The following is a 26,128-nucleotide window of genomic DNA, read 5'->3' as shown; positions in this document are numbered from 1 at the left end:
TTGAAATTGGAAAGTGTAAGAAACCTCCATTCTTTTGAAAGACTGCTTTGGCTATTCAGATTTTTTGTTTGTATTTCTGTATGTATTTACTATCAGCCTGACAATTTCTACACAAAAAAAGCCAGTTACAGTCTTGATAAAGACTGTACATTAGGGACAGACAGCTCAGTTTTAGAGAATTTATAGCTTAAAAACTAACTTGTTAACCATATACAGTCTATGAAAAGAGTTTTTCATTTACTCAAGTCTCTTTTACTTTCAGTATGTTATGTAGATTTTAGTATTCAGGTCTTGTATTTCTTTTATTAAATTTATTCCTAAGCATTCTATTCTTTTTGATACTATCTTAAATGAAATTGTTTTCTTAATTACATTTTTGGATTTTTCATTATGAGTGGGTAGAAATATAGTGGATCTTTATATTGATCTTGTATCCTTCCAACTTACAAAGTAATTTATTCTCATTAATAGATTATGGATTCTGTAAGATTTTCTATATTAAGATCATGCCAGTTGAAAAGAGATAGTTTTCTTCTTTCTTTGAATCTAAATTTATTTGTTTTCCTTGCCTAATTTACCGAACTAGGATTTCCATTACAATGTTAACTATAAAGCTGTTATTTTGTCTTTTTTTTGATGCTAGGGAGACTGAGATTTTTATCATAAATTACTATGTTAGTTGTGAGATAATTCCTGTATTTTTAAATAATAAAATGTTGTTAGATTTTTGTTAAATATTTCTTTCATAACTAGTGAAGTGAGCATAGGTTTTTTGACTTATAATCAATCAGTGCATTGCATTGAATAGATTTAATATGTTAAAGAAACATTACATTTCCCCATTTGATCATTTTTCATAATCTTTTTATTTTTTATTTTTAATACTTTTTTATTGTAAAAATACTGTACAGAGGGGTTACAGTTACATGAGCAAGGTAATGAGTACATTTCCTGTCAAGCATTATTACCTTCGCCTTTGTTTTCCCCCTACCATCCCTTCCCTCCCACCTCCACAACTACATAATCTTTTTATTTTATTATTATTATTTTTCTTTTTTGGTCTGTCGTGGGGCCTGAACTCTCGGCCTGAGTACTGTCCCTGAGCTTTTCGGCTCAAGGCAAGGGCTCTCCCACTTGAGCTACTGCACCACATCCGGCTTTTTCTGCTTATTTGGTGCTGAGAATGGAACCCAGGGGCTCATGCATGCTAGGCAAGCACTCTACCATTAAGCCACCTTTCCAGACCTTTTCTTGGTATGCATTTACATTTGGCTTGTTAATGGCTAATGTTTTTTTTTTTAATTTTTATTTATTTTTTATTTTGTGAAAATGTTGTACAGAGAGGTTAAAATTACATGGGCAAGATAATGAGTACATTTCTTATCAAGCATTGTAGCCTCCTCCTTTGTTTCCCCTTCCCATCCCTTCCCATCCTCCCCTGCCCCCCATCTAATCCTCCCCGTCCCCCTTCCCCCCCAAAGTTGTAAAGTTCATTTTCGACATAACAACTTATACTTCTCATTGTTGCAACGGGTCCACCTGTAACCTTATTTAAATGACTTGTTTTTCCCCTTCCCGTCCACAAATTATACCGACATCAAATACAGTGTGAGCAGGGGTTATATTGTGGGGGAGGGACATACAAAGCAACAAAGAAATAATCTTATAAATGCGTTAGAAACAATTACATGAAAGAAAAAAAACATTTGAATACATATCTTAGGGTTCATTTCCCTAACGTCACCTTATCTGACCTTTTCTGCTTGACTCAGACATATACTAGATATTGCAAATAAGGGAAACCATGTTTCTTTGGACTTGGCTTACTTCACTTAATATAATTTTTTCCAAGTCTTTCCATTTCCTAACAAATGGGGCAATGTCATTCTTTCTGATGGAGGCATAGAATTCCATTGTGCATATATACCACATTCTTGATCCATTCATCTTCTGAGGGGCATTTGGGTTGGTCCATATCTTAGCTATAGTAAATAATGCTGCAATAAACATAGTCGTGCTGGTAGCTTTAGTATGGCCTTGTTTGTGATCATTTGGGTAAATGCCCAAAAGTGGGATTGCTGGGTCATAGGGGAGCTCTATGTGGAATCTTTTGAGGAACCTCCATATTTCCAAAATGGTTGAACAAGTTTACACTCTCACCAACAATGCAGTAAGGTTCCCTTCTGTCCACATCCCCTCCAGCATCTGTTGTTATTAGAGTTCTTGATTTTTGCCATTCTATCTGGGGTGAGGTGTTATCTCAATGTTGTTTTGATTTGCATTTCTTTTATGGCTAGGGAGGTTGAGCATTTCTTCATGTGTCTATTGACCATCCTTCTTTCCTCTTCAGAGAAGTTTCTCTTTAAGTCTTTAGCCCATTTGTTTATTGGGCAGTTGTTTCTTTGAAGATTTGTTGTTGGGAGATTTAATTTTTTGAGTTCAAGGTATATTTTAGATATTCTGTAAGCCCTTTTTATAAAGGCTGCATTCCTAAAGTCTGAGCTGTCATGACTTAATCACCTTACAGAAGGCACTACCTCTTAGTACTGTTGGACTGAGGATTATGTTTCCAAAATGTGCATTTTATGGACATATAAACCATAGTGTGGGACTTCCTTTTGTGTTGGATTCTCTGGCTCCTTGATCTTGGATTTCCCAGGTATAGAACTGTGGGAAATAAATATTGTTTTCTTTCTTTCTTTTTTCTGCCAGTCCTAGGGCTTGAACTCTGGGCTTGGGCACTGTCTCTGAGCTTCTTTTGCTCAAGACTAGCACTCTACTACTTGAGCTACTGCACCACTTCTGGCTTTATTTATTTGGCACTGAGGAATCGAATCCAGGACTTCATGCATGCTAATCAGGCATTTTACCCTTAAGCAACATTTCCAACCCAATATTCGTTTTCTTAAGTTGCATAGTCTTTAATAATTCATTATAAACAGTAATGTCAGTAGATGGACTCTCAACTATACACCATTGAAATTATTGTTGGATATCCTATATATTTTAGAGAAAAGAAGATATGAAAAACAATGTATAGTGTTTACCTACATATTCATTTCTTACTATAAGTTAGATCTACTTACAATGTTCTTTCAGCTTGAAGAACTTCAATAGTTTTTTTCAAGGCATGCCTACTAATAATACAATTTTTCTGTCTTTATATGGGAAAGTCTTTTTTCACCTCTTTTACATGAAGAGTCTTGGTAGATATGGAAGTGCGTGCGTGTGTGTGTGTGTGTGTGTGTGTGTGTGTGTGTGTGTCAGTTTGGGGGCTTAGGCATTGTCTCTGAATTTTTTTTTTTTAATTTTATTTTATTTGTGAACATACTGTACAGAGGGGTTACAATTACATGGGCAAGATAATGCATACATTTCTTACCAACATTGCAGCCTCCTCCTTTGTTTACCCTTCACCTCCCTTCCCAGCCTCCCCCTCCCCCCTTTCCCTCCCCCTCCCCCCCCCCCCCACCGACATTGTAAGCTCCTTTTTGACATGACAATTTGTACTTATCATTGTTGCAACAGGTCCACTTGAATTGAATTTGTTTTTAATTGTGAACATAGGGTACAGAGGGGTTACAATTACATGGGCAAGATAATGAGTACATTTCTTATCAAGCATTGCAGCCTCCTCCTTTGTTTACCCTTCACATCCCTTCCCAGCCTCCCCCTCCCCCACCCCCTACCTATTCCTCCCCCCCTCCACCAAAGTTGTAAAGTTCGTTTTTGACATTACAACTTGTACTTCTCATTGTTGCAACGGGACCACCTGTATCCTTAAACGATTTGTTTTTCCCCTTCTCCTCCACAAATTATACCGACATCAAATATAATGAAAGCAGGGATTATACTGTGGGGGTTCTCTGAATTTTTTTTCTCAAGGCTGGCACTCTACCACTTGAGCCCAGCTCTCCTTCCATCATTTTTAAACTAGAGATAAAAAAAAAAGTCTCATGGACTTTCCTGCCAGGGATGATTTCAAACTGCAGACCTCAGATCTCAGCCTCCTGAGTAGCTAAGATTACAGGTGTGAGCCACCAGTGCCTGGCAATATGGCATTTTTTGTTGGCAGTTTTTCCTTTCTGCATTCTAGATTTTATCCTTGGAGAGCTCTGAACTCCATTATCTCTGGCGAAAAGTCAATTATTAATCTTATTGGGGTAACCATGCATGATATACATCATATTTGTCTTACTGCTTTTGTGAATTCCCTGTGTCTTTGAATTCTAGCTATTTGCCTTATCATGTAACTAGATGTGTCTTTCTTTTTTTTTTTTTTAACCACACATGGAATTTATTAAGAATCTTTGATCTGTAGATTCAAGGTTCAAGGAAAATTTGAGACATTAATTTTCTTCTCTTTTTTATTTTTCCCCTGACTAAGAGGACAACTCTTATACAAATATAGGTAAGTTTGATTGCTGAGGCTCAATTCATTTTTTTTTCAATGGATTTACTCCATTCTTTAAATTGGAACATTCTTTAAATTGGATATTTTCTATTTTTCTTACTTTAGATGAACTGATTCTTCTTGTTCTTTTGCTATCTGTGTTCTAATGGCTTTAATGATTGTTCACTGTGTTTTCCAAAGACTTTTTATTGTAATTACTAAATTGTTCAACATTTGCTTCTTTTATAATTTCTATATGATTGTTATACATACTTCTATACATACTTCTTCAGCCCTAGCAGAGAAACTATAGACCCTAAAAGATCATCCCAAATGGCAGAATCTCTAGGATAAATAGAATTGGGGAGGTCACAGGTGTAGCCTAGCCTGGAATGCCTTAGCTCCCTACTATTCTTGCTGTAAGTTCATCAATTCTCAAGCTAAAACCCTTCTCTTATTGTTATGTACATCTTGTGTGCTTATTTTTCTCCATAATTTTTAGGTTTATGATTGTTTTTCAGAGCAAAGTTCATCTACTTCATTGCTGTACACAGTCAGAATTTCCAAGTTTACTTTCTCTCTTGTCTAGGCATTAGTTCTTAAGGTAATTACTTCTTTTCTTTCACCTTTATGAAAGGCTATCCATACTCAAGAGTACTTATTTGAATAATAGATATTTAAATAATTTGCAAACTAGTAATAATTTATTTCTTTTGTTGCTTTTTTTGCGTTATACCCCTTTGATGTCTAGTTGATGGATTTATAACTCTTTTCCTTGAGATATACATTATTCAAGCATGAATTGGCCCCAAATCTTAATTATACATAATTTATCTTAGTTTCAGAAAAATATTTGTTACCTCCTATGTGCTGGGCTTGTACATCATATTTTGTTTAACTAACAAAAGCTAAAGTAATGATCATTTATGTAGTAACTCTGATGAATTCATGGCATCGATTAGAATCATGGTTAGAAACAACTGGCTTGCCTAAAATTGGTAATTTTGGAAAATTTAATGAAGTAACTATGAGCGAAGATATACAAATATGTGAGGAAGATTTAGGGAAATGAAATGGGATGTTTTAGAACTCCCAGGTGGCTAGCAGCAGAAGAGCTAGTACCACTCTTAGGCTTGTTGGGACAATGAGCGAAGGCGAGTACAGTCATTGAGAAAATTCAATGTAGAGAGGAAGAGTGGACAGGAGTCTGAGTCTTTTATAGAAAAGCCAGTAACTATGACCAGGCATGGAGGGAGCCCAGAGAATATGAATTCTGTCCTCGTTATTCTTTTTTAATTTTTTAATTATTTATTTATTTTATTGTGAAAATACAGTACAGAGGGGTTACAATTACATAGGCAAGGTAATAACTACATTTCTTATCAAGCATTGTTGCTTCCTCCTTTGTTTCTGCTTCCCATCCCTTTCCATCTCCCCTTCCTCCCCCCGACCCTCAATCCCCGCCCCCCCAGCCAACTTTGTAAAGTTCGTTTTTCAACGTAACGTTTTGTACATCTCATTGTTGCAATGGGTCCACCTGTATCTGTATTTAAACAATTTGTTTTTTTCCTTCCCCTCCACAAATTATACCAACATCAAATACAGTGAAAACAGGGGTTATACCATGGGGGAGGGACATACAAAGCAACAAACAAATCATCTTATAAATATGTTAGAAACAATCACATGAAAGAAAAAATATTTGAATCCTTATTTTGGAGTTCATTTCACCTAGCATCAACTTATCTGACCATTTCTGCTTGTCTCAGACATATATTAGTTATTGCAAATAAGGGAAACCATGGGACCTATGTTTCTTTGGGCCTGGCTTTCTTCACTTAATATAATTTTTTCCAAGTCTTTCCATTTCCTAACAAATGGGGCAATGTCATTCTTTCTGATGGAAGCATTGAATTCCCTTGTGTATGTATACCACATTTTCTTGACCCATTCATCTACTGAGGGACATCTGGGTTGGTTCCATATCTTAGCTATAGTAAATAATGCTGCAATAAACATAGTCGTGCTGGTAGCTTTAGTATGGCCTTGTTTGTGATCATTTGGGTAAATGCCCAAAAGTGGGATTGCTGGGTCATAGGGGAGCTCTATGTGGAATCTTTTGAGGAATCTCCATACTGCTTTCCAAAGTGGTTGAACAAGTTTACACTCCCACCAACAATGCAGTAAGGTTCCCTTCTGTCCATATCCCCTCCAGCATCTGTTGTTATTAGAGTTCTTGATTTTAGCCATTCTAATTGGGGTGAGGTGTTATCTCAATGTTGTTTTGATTTGCATTTCTTTTATGGCTAGGGAGGTTGAGCATTTCTTCATGTGTCTATTGGCCATCCTTCTTTCCTCTTCAGAAAAGTTTCTCTTTAAGTCTTTAGCCCATTTGTTTATTGGGCAGTTGTTTCTTTGTGAGGATTTGTTGTTGGGGGATTTAATTTTTTTAGTTCCAAATTATTCAAGCAGATTCATAACTTTGGCAAAGTAGCAGGGTATAAAATTAACCTTCAAAAATCAATGACTTTTCTGTATGCCAACAATGAGAAAAGCGTGGCTGAAATCAGGAAAGCAACTCCATTCATAATAGCCACACAAAAAATAAAATACCTAGGAATTAACCAAAGAAGTGAAGGACCTCTATGATGAAAACTTTAAAAACCTGAAAAAGGAAATCAAAACAGGACTTAGAAAGGGAAAAACCTCCCATGCTCCTGGATTGGAAGGATCAATATCGTGAAAATGGCAATACTTCCCAAGGCTATCTACAAATTCAGTGTGATACCTATCAATATTCCAACCTCATTCTTCAAGGAAATAGAGGAGGCAATCCAAAAATTCATATGGAACAATAAAAGACCCCAAATAGCAAAAACGATCCTTAACAGAAAAAACAGTGCTTGAGGAATATCAATACCAAATTTCAAACTCTACTAAAAAGCCGTAATAATCAAAACAGCTTGGTACTGGCACAGGAAGAGAACTCAGGAACAATGGAATAGAATTGAAAACCCAGAAATGAACCCACAGACGTATAGCCATCTAATCTTCGGTAAGGGAGCTAAAAGAAAATAGAATGGAAGAAAGACTGCCTCTTCACTAAACAGTGCTGGCAAAATTGGTTAATCACCTGTAGAAAACTAAAGCTAGGTCCTTATATATCACCCTGCACCAGAACCAACTCCAAATGGATCAAAGACCTTGGAGTCAAAGCAGGCACTCTGAAAACATTACAGGATGGAATAGGAGAAACCCTAGGTCTCCTTGGCACAGGCCAAAATTTTCTTATAGAGAACCAGAAACACAACAAATCAAAGAAAGGTTGGACAAATGGGATTGCATGAAATTGCAGAGCTTCTGCATGGCAAAGGACATAGCAAGATCAATAGAAAGCCCACGGATTGGGAGAAGATCTTCACTAGCCATACAATGGACAAGGGTCTCATATCTAAAATATAGCTGTCCTTGTTATTCTTGTCTTTCAAGTTTGGTAGGTAGGGGAACCGGTAATGCAGACCCTGGAGTTCAGGTTCTTGGAAAAATAAAGCAGGGAGAAGATGTTGCAGAATGGCTCTGTCGGGACAAGTGGCAGATAGATACTCAGCATTACTCACTTTCACTCAATTCTGTATTCAAAAACGTCTATCACATCTTTCCTCTTCCTTACTCTATGGTTACATTACATTATTAATACCACTTATAGCATTGTTAATGTTTTATCATCTTTTGATGATATGAAACAATCATTTATTTTCTTTGAGATCTCTCTGCTAGATAAGCTAGAGTTTTAGACCAGGGTGTTCTGACATCAAATTCCTCCTTTTTCCTGGCGTATTTTCCTGTTATCATACACTTTACTGGAATAGAAAAATTGAGGGTACTTTTGGTAATCTCAATATTGAGGTTGGAAAAAAATGCCTTCTTTTATGCCCTTAAAATTTGTGTGTAGGTCTTCCCTGCATCCTCTCATTTGTATTCTCATGTTTTTATCTAAACATTTTTCAAAAAATTTTAGTGGAAATACAAAAATTCTGTTTTTAAATTATGTTGGACTTAAGGTCCAAATGGTGAAATAATTTTGCTAGGCTAGGGTGTTCCTTGGTTGTTTTGTTTAAATAATTTGTATAGATGAAATGCAGCTGCAAGTATATTAGTGAATTTTTTGTTGCTTGCTTGTCAAGATTTTTATTGTTTGGGTGAAAAATAGTATTTCAAAACCTGGCAGCATATTGACAAAAACAGAGTACTTTGTATAATTCTCTTTTTGAAAAACAGAAGACAAATATTGATCTGCTACATTTATTCACAGGTATCTCCAACAATAGATTTATTGACAGCTCTAAGATAAGGTTTAATTCTGTAACCTTCTCCCTTTCATCATGGTGTATGCTTTTCTGTATGTGTGGAGGCAGATTAGAGTCCTATAAGTGACCAAATAAAATGGAAGCATTTTATGTGTACAGAGAAAGCATTTTGGCATTTTATTACTAGCTGGGACAGGTATAGGACCTTATCTTTCAGTCTTTTCTTGAGTGTGCTAATTTGAGAGTATAAACTTGCTCCTTGAAACTAGCATTTAGTCCAGCTACTTGGGGAAAAGGTTCCTGTTTTTGAAATGGACAGCAGCTGAGTGGGGTAATCCCCTGAGCCTTCCAAACTATGCTGCTAACTTAGTCTTCCTTAATGCCCTTCTATTTGGCCACTAAAGAGTAGAAAGGAAGATTGCTTGCTATGGATTAGTTTCCTTTCTTTTTCTGTTTGTTTTTCCCCCTGTTCCTCCTTTATGTCTCCCCCCAATCCCACATCCCTTTGTACATTGCCAAAAGAAAAAGGTCTTAAGTTTTTGAGCTGGGAATGACACATAGTTACAAATTTGTTTCCTGAATCATTCCTGGCAAACTCATTACAAAGTAATTGAGGCCCAAACTCAAGTGCACTTCCTCTGGGACCAATAGCTGTAAATAAGGAGGTACTGCAAGCTGGCTGATAAGTTGTTGCTCTGAAGATAACTGAGCTTTCTAGCAGAATGTTTGACCTTTTTTCATATTGCTGGAGGCCTGTCTAAAACCCTCAAGGTCTATTTCTCATCTTAAAAATCCTCTGTAGGAAAACACAGTGTGTGGCTTAAGAACAACTTCAAATTGCTTGATGTCTGTTTTTTTTCTGTGCCTTTTTAAAAAAGTGATAATTATAGTTATGCTGGTAATCTCCTTGTCATTTTGTGAAATGGATTTTTCTTCTTCCAGTAAGTTTTTTTTATATATATCGACATTTAGGAAGCAACATGTTGAATATTTTATGAGGACTAAATGTAAAGGGCAGGAGAGGTAACGTACTATCATATATATGGAGAGAAGGAACATTTATGCAACTTGAAAACTACTTTGGGGCTGATAAAACATTTAAGCTTTATTATTTAGTCTTGCATCAAGGTAATTATCAGCATTGATTTTTAATGTTTATGCCAAACTTTTTTTTTCTATTGCTATAAATATCTACTTGAACCATGGAATGTGGAGTTTCATAAAATAGCATTTTACCTTGGAGACAAGAGTTATTGATATTAAGAAGTCAAAACTTAGAAGTCTGCTCTGTTTAACCTCTGTCATGTTGATAAGTACTTTGGTTTTTAAATGTGATACCTGAAAAAGCTTTCAGAATGTTTGGACTATTGGCTTCCAAGAGATTCAGATTTTCTGTTAATCAGATGTGTTTTTAATACTCTGAGAAGGTAGAAAGCGTCACAGGTTTATTAGCATAGGTGACAGGATATTATACTTCCTTGTGCTTGTAGGTATATAAGGTCTTATAGCTAACCAAATTGGGATGCTGTTTTATTCTTCAATTAAAAAATGCTAAACATATGCATAAGAGCTATGCTTAAATATCAATTGGCCCAAATTAGTGCCAAAAATAAACTCAAAGATGATTACCTTCTAGTGGTCTTTATATGGGGAAGATAGTCCTGGATTCAACAAATTAATGCTCTTACTTCACTGTCTCTCTTTCCCCTCCCATCTCCTACTCCTTCTTTCCCTCTTCCCCTCTCCTCCTTCTCATAGTCTCTTTCCCCCCTTCTTCCTTCTCTTCTCTCCTTCCTTACTGATGGTTGATCCTGAGGCTTGAGCTCAAGACCTGGTCACTGTCTCTGAGCTTTTTTGTTCAAGATTAGGTTTCTACTACTTGAGGCTTTTTTGGTGGTTAATTGGTGATAAAAGTCTGAAGGACTTCTTGGCTGGGCTTGCTTGAAAATAAGATCCTTAGCTCTCAGCCTCTTTAGTAATTAGGATTATAGACATGTGCCACTGGGACCCAGCCCAAAATGAATTTTTTGTCTTTATTTTCCTCTCATTAATTACTATTAGTACATTTATCTCTTTTCTGTGCTTTCACATTTTGTAGCTTCTGTTTTAGAACTTTGATCTCAAAATGTTAAATATAAAATTCTTGAAATAAGCCATAAATTTGAAATTATGAATACTCTGAGTAGGCATGATGAATTCTTGTCACATCTTAGTCTGTCCTGCCTGGGATATGAATCATTCATGTTTCATATTTATCTATGCAGTATACATACCCATTAGTAGCCTTTTTTGTTTGACTGTAAAGGTATTGTAGGTTAAAGCAACCCTTCTTCTATTTACTAGTGCAACACTGGTGATATGGCAATTCATACATCCCAAAATGTATGAATGTGAAAATGTAAAATATTTTCACTTAATAAGGATAAAAATATTTGTTGAGGTTGCCAAGATTTGCAGTAAGACTGAATCTTACATGAGATTATTAAGAAGGAAAAGAAATTAATTTCAAAAGAAATGCAATTTTTAGGCTCCTGAAAACACTGAAGTCCTAAGCGTAGAATCCAAATGGGAAACAGAACACTGCTTTATTGTTGATTGGGCAGGCACGAGAAGCCCTTTATCATCATTCATTCCTACTCTACCCTCACTCCATTAAATGACAAAAACCGGACTTCTTTTGGTGAGCACTGCCTTTGGCATGGAAACCAGATGCATTATTTTGTTTCTTCTTCTTGAATTTCTGCTTGTTTCCATGTGTTTAAGTGACACTATATGCACATGGTCCACTTGCTAAATGAAAACTAAATTTCATGCTCTTGATTAAACTGTGTAATAAGGGGAAGAGCAACTATTTTAAACTATGTCTTTCCAACTCATTACTGTGTCCCATAACAACTTGATATATGATGGAAATTATAATTGAGGAATAAAGCAAGCAATAGGAGAAGATAATGGGGAAAAGTAAATTCTGGAAAACATCATGAAAGAGGTGGTGTTCTGAAGGCTTTGATGATGAGACATAGCTGGTGAGAAGCTTCCAAACTATGCCCATAACTTGAATAAATATGACAGGATAATAAATTAAAATTGTATAGTAAAAAAGATCTAATTATAGATCAGATTACAGATATATCTATGCACCAAATTTTAGGGGCTTTTGCTATGAGACTGATTTTTGCATTTTGTTCTTTAGGTGGTAGAAAAGGCAGTTCAGTGAAAATTGAGGGGGGCTTGGCTGGGTTTAACCAAGAAGCATAAAGACTATTTAGGAGTTGGTTGCTACATACTGAGTAACAGAAGATTAGTTGGGAAGGGACAGAAGGCAATGTGAGAATCCTTTCAGAAAGGGATGGTAAGGGGAAACAAAGGAGGAGGCAACAATGCTAGATAAGAAATATACTCAATACCTTGCCCATGTAATTGTAACCCCTCTGTTCAGTATTTTCACAATAAAATTTTTTAAAAAAGAATCCTTTCGGAGATAGAATTGAAAATTATCTTTTCATGGGTCCAAGGTCACAAAGGTAGGTCCAGAGCTTTAACCAGGTGTTCTGAATATCACTCCAATCAATATAGTATGCCCACTTGAAATATGTGCCAGGAACATTTTAATCTCTGAAGAATGACTTTGAAAATGTCACCTAACCTTCAAAATGCTATTTTAGTTATCATTATATAAGCTCTAAAGCATCAATTATTCATCTTGTATTCAATGTGTTATTACTAATGATTAGTTCTCAATATATATTTCAAGGAAATCACATTGTTTGAGAGAATCAGGTTCTATAGATGAAGATGAAAATACACACTCTTGGAGTCAGCCCTCAGTGGTCTCCATTTATTTAAAACCATAGAAGTCTAGGGCTGTATATAAGAATGATTTAGATTTTGTATGACCTGTAGTTTATATAATTTTATGAAATGTTGTATATAATTAGGAATATAGAGCATATTCAGAATAACAACAATCACACATTAATTACTAGCACCTTGAAGTTTCTGTGGCTGGAACTCCTAGCACTCACAAGGACCCATGTGAATGCTGAAATTTTACTTGTTTTTCAGTAACTGTATACCTTGTTCTATAGTCCAGAGTTATTCAGTCATGCACTCTTCAAGCTCTGAAAAGACATTTCAGTATAACTATTTTTTAAAGAATAAACACAACTGGCTTACCCTCTCTTTCCCATGAAAGTCAATCATATATTTAAGTCAAACTATCAAGTTGAAAAAAAAAGAGTTTCCCCTCAACAAACACTGTGGATTTTAGCTTTTGTAATCTATTGCTTCCTCTCATCGCTTCATGGAAGTCCTTATCAAACTCTTACTCAACTTATTGCATTACATTGCTATGCAATATTGCTACTTCTATTTCCAAGCCTCTCATTTTATCTTTATACTTCCACTATAGAAATGTTTTGAAATTGAAATTGTCACCTCGGTAGTCCTTGCTACTCAGGAAGCTGAGATCTGAGGATTGAAATTCACAGTGAGCCCACGCAGAAAAGTCTGTGAGACTCTTATCTCCAATTAACCAAAAAGCCAGAGATGGAGCTGTGGGTCAAGTGATAGGGCACTATGATTGACCAAAAAGTTCGACAGTCAGTGCCAAGGACCAGAGCCAAGAAGTAAAAAAGAAAAAAAAAACCCATCTAACCAACTGAAAAACCCCTGAAATCTGGACTCTGATCTGGCCTACTGTGGGTTATTTTACAGGGTGATCTTTTTGCCTTCTCCCACTCAGTATCTAGAAGATACCTGCTCATTCTTCAAGCATGAGTTGCCATTTCTCTCAAGCTTTTCCAAACTTTGCAACCCTAGTTAGCATTAGGCTTTTCATTTCTTTGTCTCCATAATACATTTCTATATTTTGTTTACAATATATTACTTAATTGTTACTTTTTTAAAATCACTACATTTGGAGATAGTAATTGCTGGGTCAATATTCTTTTTGGTTTTATTCTTAGACAGTATACATATTTTGAAGATATTCATGCACATTTGAAATAGGTTTTTTTTCTTAATTTCAGTCTTTCTCTGGAGGAAGAGCTAGTTACAGTTCTGCATTGCTGGTGATGATTTAAACAAACTATCATATAATAGTGATATAAGGTGACTAAATTGTCAGTTCCTTTTGCCTTTCTAATCTTTTGAACAAGCAAATGTCAACTTTTAAAAGCTTTCTCCCTTTTTAAAATATTAAATTGTGAGTCAGTGTTGCAAGTGAATTCTCAAAAGGAAGTAGATTTACCCACAAAAGGACAGAGACCAGTAAACTTCAGAAGTTTCCAGTCTCCCAAAGGTTACTTCTCATATAGGTGAATATTTTTACCTGAGAGTATCTTTTCTATCCAAAAAATTCAGTCAGTATGTGGTTACTTTTGTTTATACAAGATTGTGGAAATAGGCTGGATAAGAAAGGAAAGTCAGATGACCTTTTATAATTTTCTACCATAGTGAGGCTTTAATTTTTCTTCTTTATTTATATATGATCTTCATATTTTTATTTCATGTTCCAATGATGCTTAATATGATATAAATTTTCTTCTTTCAGAGAATCAAATAACTGAAAGAGGCTTCAGAAGGATAATTAAAAGGACCCTAGTTGCTATGGATATTTAATTAAATTATTAGTTACATGTTGCTCCTTGTACATTTGTTAGATACTTTAAGATGCTCTGTAGATTAAAAGTTCTTACATAAAATATTTGGAAAAAATAAACTGATTTCCTCACTGTGACAAAATATCTGTTATAAATAAGAGATGGGTTTATTTTTGCTGAAGGTGTTAGTCCATAGAATGAATTTTGGGTCCATGCCAAAGAAGATTATCATGGTGGTAGGGAGTGTGGCAGAGGTTACTTACTTCATAGTATATACATGAAGAGAAAGAGAGAAGGGAGAAGAAGAAAGATTAGGAAGGGAGGGAAGAAAGACAAAGGACAGGAGAGACCATTAACCTTCAGAAGTTTCCACTCCCTCCCAAAATAACACTCCTAGTTGCGGACATAGTGTTGTTTAACATATGAATTTATGGGATTCATTTCATATTCAATCTATAACATTAATAAAGAATAGTACTTTGGAAAGTAAAAAGAAATACATTTTATTTTGTGTGTATGCTGGTTTTATGGCTTGAACTCAGGACCTGGGCACTGTCCCAGAGTTGTTTCACTCTGGACTGTCACTCTACCACTTGAGCTGCACTCTACCACAGCTGCACTTCTGGGTTTTTGGTGTATAATTGGAAATAAGAGTCCATGGACTTTCCTGTTCAGGCTGGCTTCAAGCTGTAATCTCCAGATCTCAGCTTCCTGAGTACCTAAGATTATATGTATGAACTACGAGAGGCCCTAGAAATACATTATTCTGTATAATTTTTCCTTTCTGAAATCACAAAGCTTACACATCACTTTGTAGAGACAGAATTTTTGTGGAACTCTTTTACTTTTTATTTTTTGTGTTGGTCTTAGGGCTTGAACTCAGGGCCTGGGAACTGTCCCTGACCCTTTTTTATTGCTCAAAGCTAGTGTTCTACCACTTGAACCACAGCCCCACTTTTGGCTCTTTTGGTAATTTAGTGGAGACCTTCCTGCCCGGGCTGGTTTCACACTGTAATCCTCAGACCTCAGATTCCTGCGTAGCTAAGGTTACAGGCATAAGCCTGGCAGTATGGAATGTTTTTGTTGGCAGTTTTTAGTTTTATTTATTTAATCTGGTTTTGGGGCTTGAACTAAATGCCGAGTACTCTCATTGGTCTTATTTGCTTCCACTGGTATTCTACTCCTTGAGCCATGGCTCCAGCCTGAAGATGAAATGTTGTGGACTTTTCTGCCTCTGGCTTCAAATCACAGTCCTACAGATCTCAGCCTCTTGAGTAGCTAGGATTACAGCTGTAAGCCATGCTGCCCAGCTCTTTTATATATTTGAAGTCAGGAAGGAACAATAGCCAAAATAAAGAACAAAAATAAATATCTTATTTTTCTGGAAAATACCTTTAAAATGTGAATATTCAAAGTTAGCATCATTAGGTGGGTGGATAGTTAGATAGATGAAATATTGCTATATGTCACCTGCCAAAAATAATTATTGGTGCTGAAAGTTTTTCTTCTTAAAGATTGCTTGGCTTTGCTTTTTGGAAACTTCCCTTAAGACTGATATATTCTTTCTTAAAACTTATGTGCACATACATGCTTGCAAAAAGAAATTCAAGTAAATGAGAGAGACTGTGTGATGAAGATTTAAGAGTAAAATAGAATCACATTCTTAAAAGTTATGTATATTTTCCAAGACTCAGTTTACTTCATTACAAAAATAAAAATTATCATGATGAATATGTCTTTCCATTGAGAGATCAAGTACTATATATGGTACTATATGGTGGATAAAAGTATTTATTCAACTATGATTTAAACTGTGATAGATTTTTATAAAGAAAGAATAATTACCTACTTAAAAGAATACCATGGAAATTCTTATTGAAATGTTCAATAAAAGACCTTTTATTTTAAGATCTTTTTCTGTTTCTTTAAAATGTGACCATAAAATAAAGCTGCTTTTTTATATTAATGCTTAGATCATAAGGATATATATTCTCACTGATTATAAAAAAGAATAATACATTCTTGGACAATAATTGAGATAGGATAACCAAGGAATTAAACCAAAATTGTCAAAAGAACTTTTACCATATGCCATTTATCTTAATTTAGAGCATACAGGCCCAAATGCTCATTTATACTCTTCCTCCTTCACAGAAAAAGCTGGGGAAGTAAAACGAAGGGTTACTGTGGTTTTATAGTGCTTTCAATAAAGGAGAATGGTCAAACACTGGTATTTCACTTTCACTTTTTTTGGTGGCCTGAGTTTCACCTACTATTGGTAATAAAAAGGCAACTATGAAAAGAGAAATGAGAAGGACACAACAAGATACCTGGATCACAAACAGGGTTCCAGGAATATTAGAGCATATATTGAGCAGATAGAATTGTTTCAAAATCTAGAACTTGATATTTTGTGTGATATACTTGAACTATTCATGTAACTCTAGCAGTTTTTTTTTGTATCTTGATTGAAAGATGTCAACCCAGAGCAATCTTTGGCATGTTTACAATGATGCATTTACAATATTCATTTTCACACAGAACATCCTTGGTAAAATAAAAAATATCATTAGAAACATCAATAAGAAATAGATGCATAGTATCACATTTATAAACATAAATATGTGAAATTAAAATGAACTGCATATAGTCTATGCAGTTACATATATCAACAAAGATGAATAAAACAAGTACCAGAAGAATTGTTTTTTTAAACATTCATATCATTTAAAAATATGCAACCAACTATTTATTTGTGAATATAAACATAGACTGTTACTAATGGTTAGTATTGTTGACTGGTGCCTGCAGCACAGGTAGCTGTTTCCAGTCATAAACTGATACTTACTTAAAATTTCCATATAATATGATGCTGAAATTTGGTATATTCCAAGAGCAACACAGTGGAGTTAGATATCTTTATTTTTAGGTCTTTTTCTGGTGCTTTAAAACATGGACTTATGTGAGCACCAAATATTTCAGGTTTCAAAGTACTCATCATTGGGTCATGGTGAAGATTTAATAACATAAATGGTCAAATTGTGTTAAGATTACACATTCCTGGATGTGCCTGATACATTATTACTAGATGTGATGGGAGCTGAAATTATATATATATATATATATATATATATATACATATATATATATAAATATATATATATAAATTTCTTGATCCATTCATCTACTGAGGGTCATTTGAGTCCGTTCCATATCTTAGCTATGGTGAATAATACTGAGAAAAATATAGTTGTGCTGGTAGCTTTAGTGTGGCCTTGTTTGTGATCATTTGGGTAAATGCCCAAATGTGGGATTGCTGGGTCCTAGGGGAGCTCTATGTGGAGTCCTTTGAGGAACCTCTATACTGCTTTCCAAAGTGGTTGAACAAGTTTACACTCCTACCAACAATGCACAATGCACTAGAGTCCTCTTCTTGCCACATCCTCTCCAGCGTCTATTGTTATTAGATTTCTTGATTATAGCCATTCTAACTGGTGTGAGGTGAAATCTCAATGTTGTTTTGATTTGCATTTTTTTATGACTAGAGAAGTTGAGCATTTCTTCATGTGTCTATTGGCCATCCTTCTTTCCTCTTCAGAGGTCTCTCTTTAAGTCTTTAGCCCATTTGTTAATCGGGCAGTGGTTTCTTTGAGGATTTGTTGTAGGGGGATTTAATTTTTTGAGTTCTAAGTATATTTTATTTATTTATTTATTTGTATTTATTTATTTATTTGTCAGTCATAGGGCTTGAACTCTGGGCCTGGGGTGCTGTCTCTCAGCTCTTCAGCTCAAGGTGAACACTCTACCGCTTGAGCCACAGCGCCACTTCCGGTTTTCTAGTGGTTTATTGGAGATAAGAGTCTCACAGATTTTCCTGCCTGGGCTGGCTTTAAACCTTAGTCCTCAGAGCTCAGCCTCCAGAGTAGCTAGGATTACACCCGAGTCCAGCCTAAGTATATTTTAGATATGAGGCCCTTGTCTGTAGTTTGGCTAGTTAAGTTCTCCCAATCTGTGGGCTTTCTATTGATCTTGCTAGCTCTGTCCTTTGTCATGCATAGATTTTTTAGATCTTTTAAATGATAGAAATAGTTATTTTCAACTGGGCTGTATAGTTCAGTAGTCAGTGCTCTAATTCTGATTACTTCAGATTGCACATGTAATGTCTCTTTCCTCATTGCTTTTTAAGCAAGGAGTTTTCATTTTAACATGTCCATTTATATGTTACCCTCTTCCTTGACTCCTTTCCAATCCAATGTCATCAAATTTGTATGTCCCATTTTTATTCATGTACATGAATTATTTTGGGTGTATTTGTCTTCTTCACCCTCTCCATTCATCTGTACTGCCTACACCTCAGAGAAGACATTTTGGTGTGCTATTTTATTTATCTGTACCTTGATTTTATTTTGTTAAAATAGGTATAGTAGATAGTAACAGTATTTTTGGAATGGAGTTGGCATTTAGGACAGTATGTGGCATAGGGAAATACTCAGAACATGTTTTCTATGAAATTAATGTATTGTTAAAGCTCATAGAACTTATAAACTTTACAGACCATGATAAAGACAATTTTTACCATGAAGGTTAGAATGTGTTTGTGACTTTAACTAAGTATTACTATCTCACAATACTGTGAAATTTGTGAAATTTATGTAATCAGTTAATCACAATAAAAATTGCTATAAAAATTAATGTTCTATTAACTATGCTTAAGTTAAATTAATATTAATCTTATTTAATACAAGACAGAAGTTCATATTTCAATTAATATAATCTTTTTAATTGAGAAAACAGAGAGTGAAAGAATTTAAGTGACTTTTCCATTCCAAGGCTATCTCTTAGTAAGTGATAAATCTTAAGACTAACCTAAATTTTCTAACTCTGTGTTTAGTGTCCCTGTGTAATAAATACACTGCCTTCTACAACAGATGCCTTAGTAAACATTTTTGAATAGTAGTTGAAAGAACCAACTTAATTGAGGAATCTCCTTAAGGATTCTGAATACAATTGAAGTAAAAAAATGAAGATGAAAGTCTTTGGTCTTAATTAGTTCATGTTTGTTCTTACACATCAATGTAAAATTTTTCAATATATGTATTTAACTGGAGGTAACTGTTCTGGTTCTGTAAAGAGAAGTAAATCTGGCTTTTCAGACCAAATTTTAATGAGAACAGATGAATGTGACTCTAAATTAATTGGTATGGCTTTGGAGGATTATTTTATGGTCTTGGATCACTGCCTGATCCACCCTAGAAGCCAAAGAAGGTTCCTGCTGAAAGAACCTTAGAGGTTATGTTCTTCCATATTCTGATTTTCCAGATGAGACTCAGAAGGGGAAATAACTTATTGTCCCACACTAAGTCACTTGAACTGAAATCCAAGTTTCTGATTTCATGAATAGTTTTCTGTCTCTTATAGAACAACCAATATTCAGAAAAACACTTGACATGCCAAAAGGTCTAGCAAAATAAGTGATTTAAAACTTCATTAAATATGTTAGAAGTGTAAAGCCCAGGGTTCTTTTTGATGCAAATATACTAGAGCTTATTTTAAAACAAGATATTACTGTTATTTTTCTAAAATATGTTTATTATCTTTAAGTAGTTGAACAAAGGAGTTGTCATTCAACAAAGTAGTTTATCTAGATAGATAGATATATGAATTCTATGCCTCCATCTGTGGGGTGCATGGACAGCAAAGATGGTGCTGAGAGGGAGTTGAGTGGGCAGAGCCCGATTTGTTTATGTTCAGTGTGTAAACAGCTCCTGGAAGCTTAGGTGCATGATGGGATGTGACCTTTAGAGTGATTGGTTGGTTCCTTTTCCTCCTCATGTCTCTTTTGCTTTAAAAAGTGCTTGCTGTGTGTTAATAAACAAGTTCCTGCTTGACTTGACTCCGGCTGTGTCTGATTGTCTCCCAGGTAAGGGAGGCTGTGGAATGGGTGAGCAGCACACTAACCTTTCCTTGGACCAGGTCTGTCTTTCCTGGGAGATGAAGACCCCACATCCATCTGAAAGAATGACACTGTGATTAGTTTTTTGAGGACCCTCCCTATTGCTTTCCAGAGTAGTTGAACAACTACTTTGGAAACATATATGTAATGAAGTTTTAAATCACTTATTTAGCTAGATCTATTGGCATGTCAAGTGTTTTTCTGAGCATCAGTTGTTCTATAAGATACAGAAAACTATTCATGGGATCAGAATCCTGGATTTCAGGTCAATCACTGAAACATTCAACATTACATTCCACCAATAATATGATAGCTTTCCCTTTGGCCATATCCACACCAAGCATTTGTTACTGTTAGTTTTCTTTTTTTTTTTTTTTGCCATTCTAATTGGGGTGAAGTGGAATCTCAGTGTTTTGATTTGTATTTTCTTTATGGCTAGAGATGTTGAACATTTCTTCATGTGTCTATTGGCCATTTTTACTTCCTTTTCTGAGAAAAAGTAAAAGTTTAAGTCTCTAGTCCATCAAATAATTGGGTTATTGCTTCTTTGAGGGTTTATTTGTTGAGGGTTTAATTTTTTGAGCTCTAAGTATATTTTAGATATTAAGCCCGTGCTGATGTACAGCTAGTAAAACACTTCTCTCATTCTGTGGCCTTTCTATTTAGCTTGTTAGCTATGTCCTTTGTTATGTAGAAACTTTTAAGTTTGTTGCAATCCTATTTATCAAATCTTTCTTTGATTTGTTGTGATTCTGGATCTTTACTTAGAAAGTTTCTACCCGTGCCTAGAATCCCTAGTGTTTCTCCTAGTCCTTCCTATAATAGTTTGCTATGTTCTTTAGAAGCAATACAGGGCCAACTTTTCGATAAGTTGCTTTGATACTGTCTGTCATCATATTGATTCTTCTTTAGCTGTTACTTTTTTTGACAATTTTCTTGATTCTCTGCTTTTAAAAAATTCCATCTTGTTTTTAACATTTTGATTAACTCACTGGTTATTAAAGTGTTGTAAAGGACAGACAAATAGAGGTGTCACTTACGTGTATACATGTTAAAAACCTTGCAGTTAATACTGGTGATGGAGAAGTTGATGATTAGTTGTAGATTTATTATTCATATGTAGCTAGTACTTCAATTTTGTTTAAAACATTTTCTTACATATTGTTAATCATGTTTAATACATGATTTAATATTGTTAATCATGTTTAATACAAATTTGGTATAGAATAAGCATGGTATAAACCATTTAGATTCTTTGTAAGGGTTCAACAAAGCACAATATGTTGGGCACAGTTTATGTAACATTGACCTTAATATAAAATACATATGGAGTTATTCTCCTCATTTTTCTAATTAGCAAACTAAATTTATGATTTCTTTCTTGTTTCTTAGGGGACTTACTACAGGCTTAATGTAGTGTTCCATATTTTAAATAGACTTATTCCACAAAGAGTCTATCATAAAGTTTAGGCTGAGGTAGACTAATTTAAAACCTTCACTGCTATGGGCTGCATCTGGACAGAGTTTTTGGCCATTACAGACTATAAATATTGACTAGTATTGAATGATGGAGAATGTGAATATCAGAACTGACAAGAGTCAAATATATATACAACTGACCTGCATAAACTTCTATTGAAACATAGTTCTCTTAATTTTTGTCACCAGGTAACCTTGGCCGGGTGGACCAGGTCTCTGAATTTGAATATGATCTATTCATTAGGCCTGATACCTGTAACCCACGCTTTCGAGTCTGGTTCAACTTTACTGTGGAAAATGTGAAAGAATCACAGGTAAGTAATATAGTGAGAACCATCAGTGTGGTTTTGGTAAGAAGAAATTCCTTTTACTCTTTTAGTAATGGCAAAATAATGATTATAGTAGAATATATTTATTGAATCTATTGCAGTGACAGAGTTTGTTTCACGAGATACAGTAAAATGGGTAAGTTATGCTTATTTTGCTAATTGTTATTAAATAATACATTTATATAAAGTGTACTTTATTGATTGAACCATTATTGATTGAGGGACACTATGAAGGAAACATTGGAAATGACTTGCTCCTATGGTTATATGGGTACTGTTCTCTATTATCTCTTCTTTATAAAGAATTGTGAGAGACATTGGACACATGCTGTAGTTTCAGAAAAAGTTTTCCTCTCTTGTGCAACAGGTTGTTTTAAAGACAATGTGGATGCTATAGCTCTTGTGTTTTTCCTTTATTTGATCTGCTTGGAAAAATCAGAGGCTATTTTATAGCCCTCTTTCATGAATTCTGACTGTTTTTGTTACTGCTTCTGTGTATTAACTTCCAATTTTTTTAATTATTATTAGTCTGATTTTAACCTTGATTTCTTTAGCTCCATTTTCTAATAGTGTTTTTATAACCACTTTCAATTCTTTTCATGAGAGTATACTAATGAAGATAGAGAGATAAAACACAAGATTAAAAAAAATATTGATAAAGTCTAATTCTCTGAAATCAGGTACCGTTCTGTTACTTTTGAGACAAGTGGTCAGGGAAGACTGCATAAGCTTTGTTCACATCGTGATTTTAGAATTCTTTTAAAGTAGATGAAAGTATAGCCCTTATAACCCAACATCTTCCATCAAGTATATCATATTCTGTCCAGTATATTTAGGAGACATTGCGGAATTTGTTTTATTTCACTCTTGAGTCAAACTTTCCTGCTTGCTTTTCCTTGTAATTGATTGCTTCTCTCCATTCTTCTCAGCTTAACTTGAATGATGTGTCAGGCATTATTAATATCGGGAATTTAGGTACTCTTAGTCTTCACTGATACAGTTTTGTTCATAGCATGCTGCTTTCAGCAAAAGAGAAGAAGAATCATTTCACAATTCTTAATTGTTTTAATTCTCTAAATACCCATGACACAGGATTGGAGAGTATATTGTATTTATTGAAGTTTAGGGGATAACTGGAAGAAATCAAATGCAAGAGATCCTTGACTATTGCTAGAATTTTAAGGCAAAGGTAGAAACAAAAGAGTTAAACCACATACAGAAACCCCTCATGGATAACTTTAGTTTCTAGCTTTGCTTGTTGGATTTACCTATTCTTTCATGACAAAGTTCCTTCTATTTTTTGCAATAACAAAGTTATACTCCTTTTACTTTTTAGATATTACTTAGGAAAACCCACATTGTAGCAATTTATCTGCCCCCTAGGATTGTTCTCTTGTCCAACAGATGCACCAACAATCCTCTAATTGTCTTTTTTGTGTTTGTTACGGAGTCTAGATTATAATTTGCAGCAGAAAGCTTTAGCTATTTGTACTGAGTCTTGGCATTTCAAATATGCAGCCCTCCCAAGATCTCTTGCTGTCATGAGGTAAACATACACTCTCTCATTCTTTTGTTAGTATCCCCATCTAATGCTATCAATTTGTGGTTGTCACATACACGGGCCTTTGTAAAACAAATGATTCTAAAGTACAGGCAAGTCATATGAATGAAGGGCAACATTTTCTTAAGAAGTAATATAATCTTACATGACTTATAAATTCATAAAAAGGATTACTTTTACATTTCTGCATATTATATGTATATCCTTCAGCTTGTCTATTCCTCCTCCACCTCAATCCACTAACTCCTAGGAAATGAGGCTGATTACTTTTAACAACAGTATCTTCTAATCTTCATGACAGTCTTTGCTAAATAGAAATTTACCACAAGTTTTGAAATTAAACTATTTCTTTAATTTTGTGTCAAATTAACTCCTGGCCTAGATTTTAAATCCCTTTAGGCTTTCTAAAGGTTTTACTTACAAGAAGAGTTAAAGATGAGGTTAGAACATTAGGAAAAATGTGTTCCTCTAGTTGCACTGCCTGGGAGAGACTTGGATAAGTTCCTCATGCATTCAAAGTTCTCATTTTCTTTTTCTAGTTTGCTTAAAGAAATATCCTTTCTATTTAAAATACCAGAGGCCACATACTGGAACTTTACCATTATGTGTGAAAATTATAAGTCTCTATGGCCATCTTGTCTATCCATTAAGTAAACAAGTAATATGACTGTGTTCCAAGGTATTATTCCAATAAAAAATTGGGTATGTTTTATGAATGTTTATCTTAAAGTTGTTGGAACTAATATTTTATCTGTCTCTGGATGCTGTCTACATTTCCAGTACTATTCTACCTGTGTTGCAATTAGTAATGTTTATCTGGTTTCAGAAGCCTGATACTTTATCAGCTTCTTTTGGTAGGCCACTGCCTCATCACTATAATCATATTACACAGTTATGGAAATCTGTCTAAAGAAAGCATAAAGATCTACTGAAAAGATACAACATATATCCCTTGCTCACAGGATATTTGTTTTCATGGTTGTCTACATGAAATGGAATGGCTTACTATTAAGTTTGACTTGTGAGGTCCGTTTTTATAATGTCTCCTCTTATAATCTTTTCTATCTCTTTCCAATTTCCGCTAAAATGAGAGCTGCATGAATGCAATCTAGTCAAGAACCTTATTTATGTCTTGGTACTACCAGACAAAAATTATTAGTTATCACAGGCTGACTACATTAAATCAGTGTTAAAAACTGAAGGACCAGATATACTGTATATACAGGTCTAGCTTTGAAGTTATTTTTCCTGATTTTTTTAAGAAAGAGATAAAAGTTTGGAACATGGTTATATCAGGATTGATATATTAACCTTCTCAAAGCAGTTGCTAGATAGTACATTTGCAGGAACTGATGAAAACTAAATGTCCTAATACTAATACCTATGTGAAAAAGTAATTTTCTCTCTGAAAAATTTATGTTAAGTATTCTTACATGAAAGTGTATTACTGAGAAGTAGAACACTTGTGTGATGTGGAAGCAAATCTTTCTATTTAAATACTCATGATAAAATTTTAACCAATAAGGAAATAAAATGGTATTCTTTGACTATTTAAATTGTATATTTGCTCTATTATATTCCTTTTTATCCCCTTGAATTTATATTTCCTTTTCCTAATTACAAAAATAGTTATTAATTAATGCAGTAATTTTGAAAAATACATATACTTGCTAGAATTAGAGAAATATGACATACATACAAAAATACTATCCTGCTAGATAAAAGTTGATGCCATTAACTTTTGGTATTTTATAAGCTTATTAGTTTGAAGCATAACTAAATATATACACATACTTGCTTCTAAGAACATAAGCATTATCACGGACAATTTTTTATCACTACAAAATTGATAAACATAGTTATCTAATAACTACTTATAATAAGGTCATTCCCTTGGTCTTGGTATTTCTATTGTATATATTATAAGTAACACTGAGGTGAACATCTTTATATAGAAAATGTTACTCAACCTGTTGCAAAAATGAGAAGTACAAGTTGTCATGTCCAAAACGAGCTTTACAACGTCGGTGGGGGGGGGGGGAGAAGGGGGGGAAGGAGAAGGATTGGGATTGGGGGGGAGGGGGGAGGCTGGGAAGGGATGTGAAGTTTAGGTAAACCAAAGGAGGAGGTTGCAATGCTTGGTAAGAAATGTACGCATTATCCTGCCCATGTAATTGTAACCCCTCTGTACAGTATGTTCACAAATAAAATAAAATTATATTAAAAAAAAAAAAAAGAAAATGTTACTCAGATTTGACCTTGCCTCATTTGGAAAAATGCTCCTGATGTTACTGTTGTGCAAAATATATGCACATTTTAGAAAACTTTTCTGCATATTTCAAAATTATTGTTGAAGTGTTTATGCCATTTTCTTTTCAGCAGTGAATGAGATTCCTTTTCTTGACTTTCTTGCTTTGAATTATTTTATGAACTCAGATGTTCACAAGTCCAGAGTAATTTGTTTCTTTTTCCTCACTGTGAAACTTTATAGATAAATGGGTTA

At 34.6% G+C, this 26,128-nt stretch overlaps 1 protein-coding gene across 1 annotated transcript in view; it reads left to right on the top strand.

Annotated features, from left to right (window-relative positions):
- Agbl4 (AGBL carboxypeptidase 4) overlaps window positions 1–26,128 on the top strand; it is a 1,043,215-nt gene that overhangs the window by 138,292 nt on the left and 878,795 nt on the right. Inside the window, exon 3 of the mRNA XM_042679054.1 lies at window positions 21,925–22,049. Coding sequence (XP_042534988.1) covers window positions 21,925–22,049 — 125 coding nt within the window. The remainder of the gene's footprint in view (window positions 1–21,924; window positions 22,050–26,128) is intronic.

Source organism: Dipodomys spectabilis, unplaced genomic scaffold, assembly GCF_019054845.1.
Source record: "Dipodomys spectabilis isolate Male_0828 unplaced genomic scaffold, ASM1905484v1 ptg000002l, whole genome shotgun sequence".
NCBI lineage: Eukaryota > Metazoa > Chordata > Mammalia > Rodentia > Heteromyidae > Dipodomys > Dipodomys spectabilis.
This window is presented reverse-complemented; position numbering and strand designations above follow the sequence as displayed.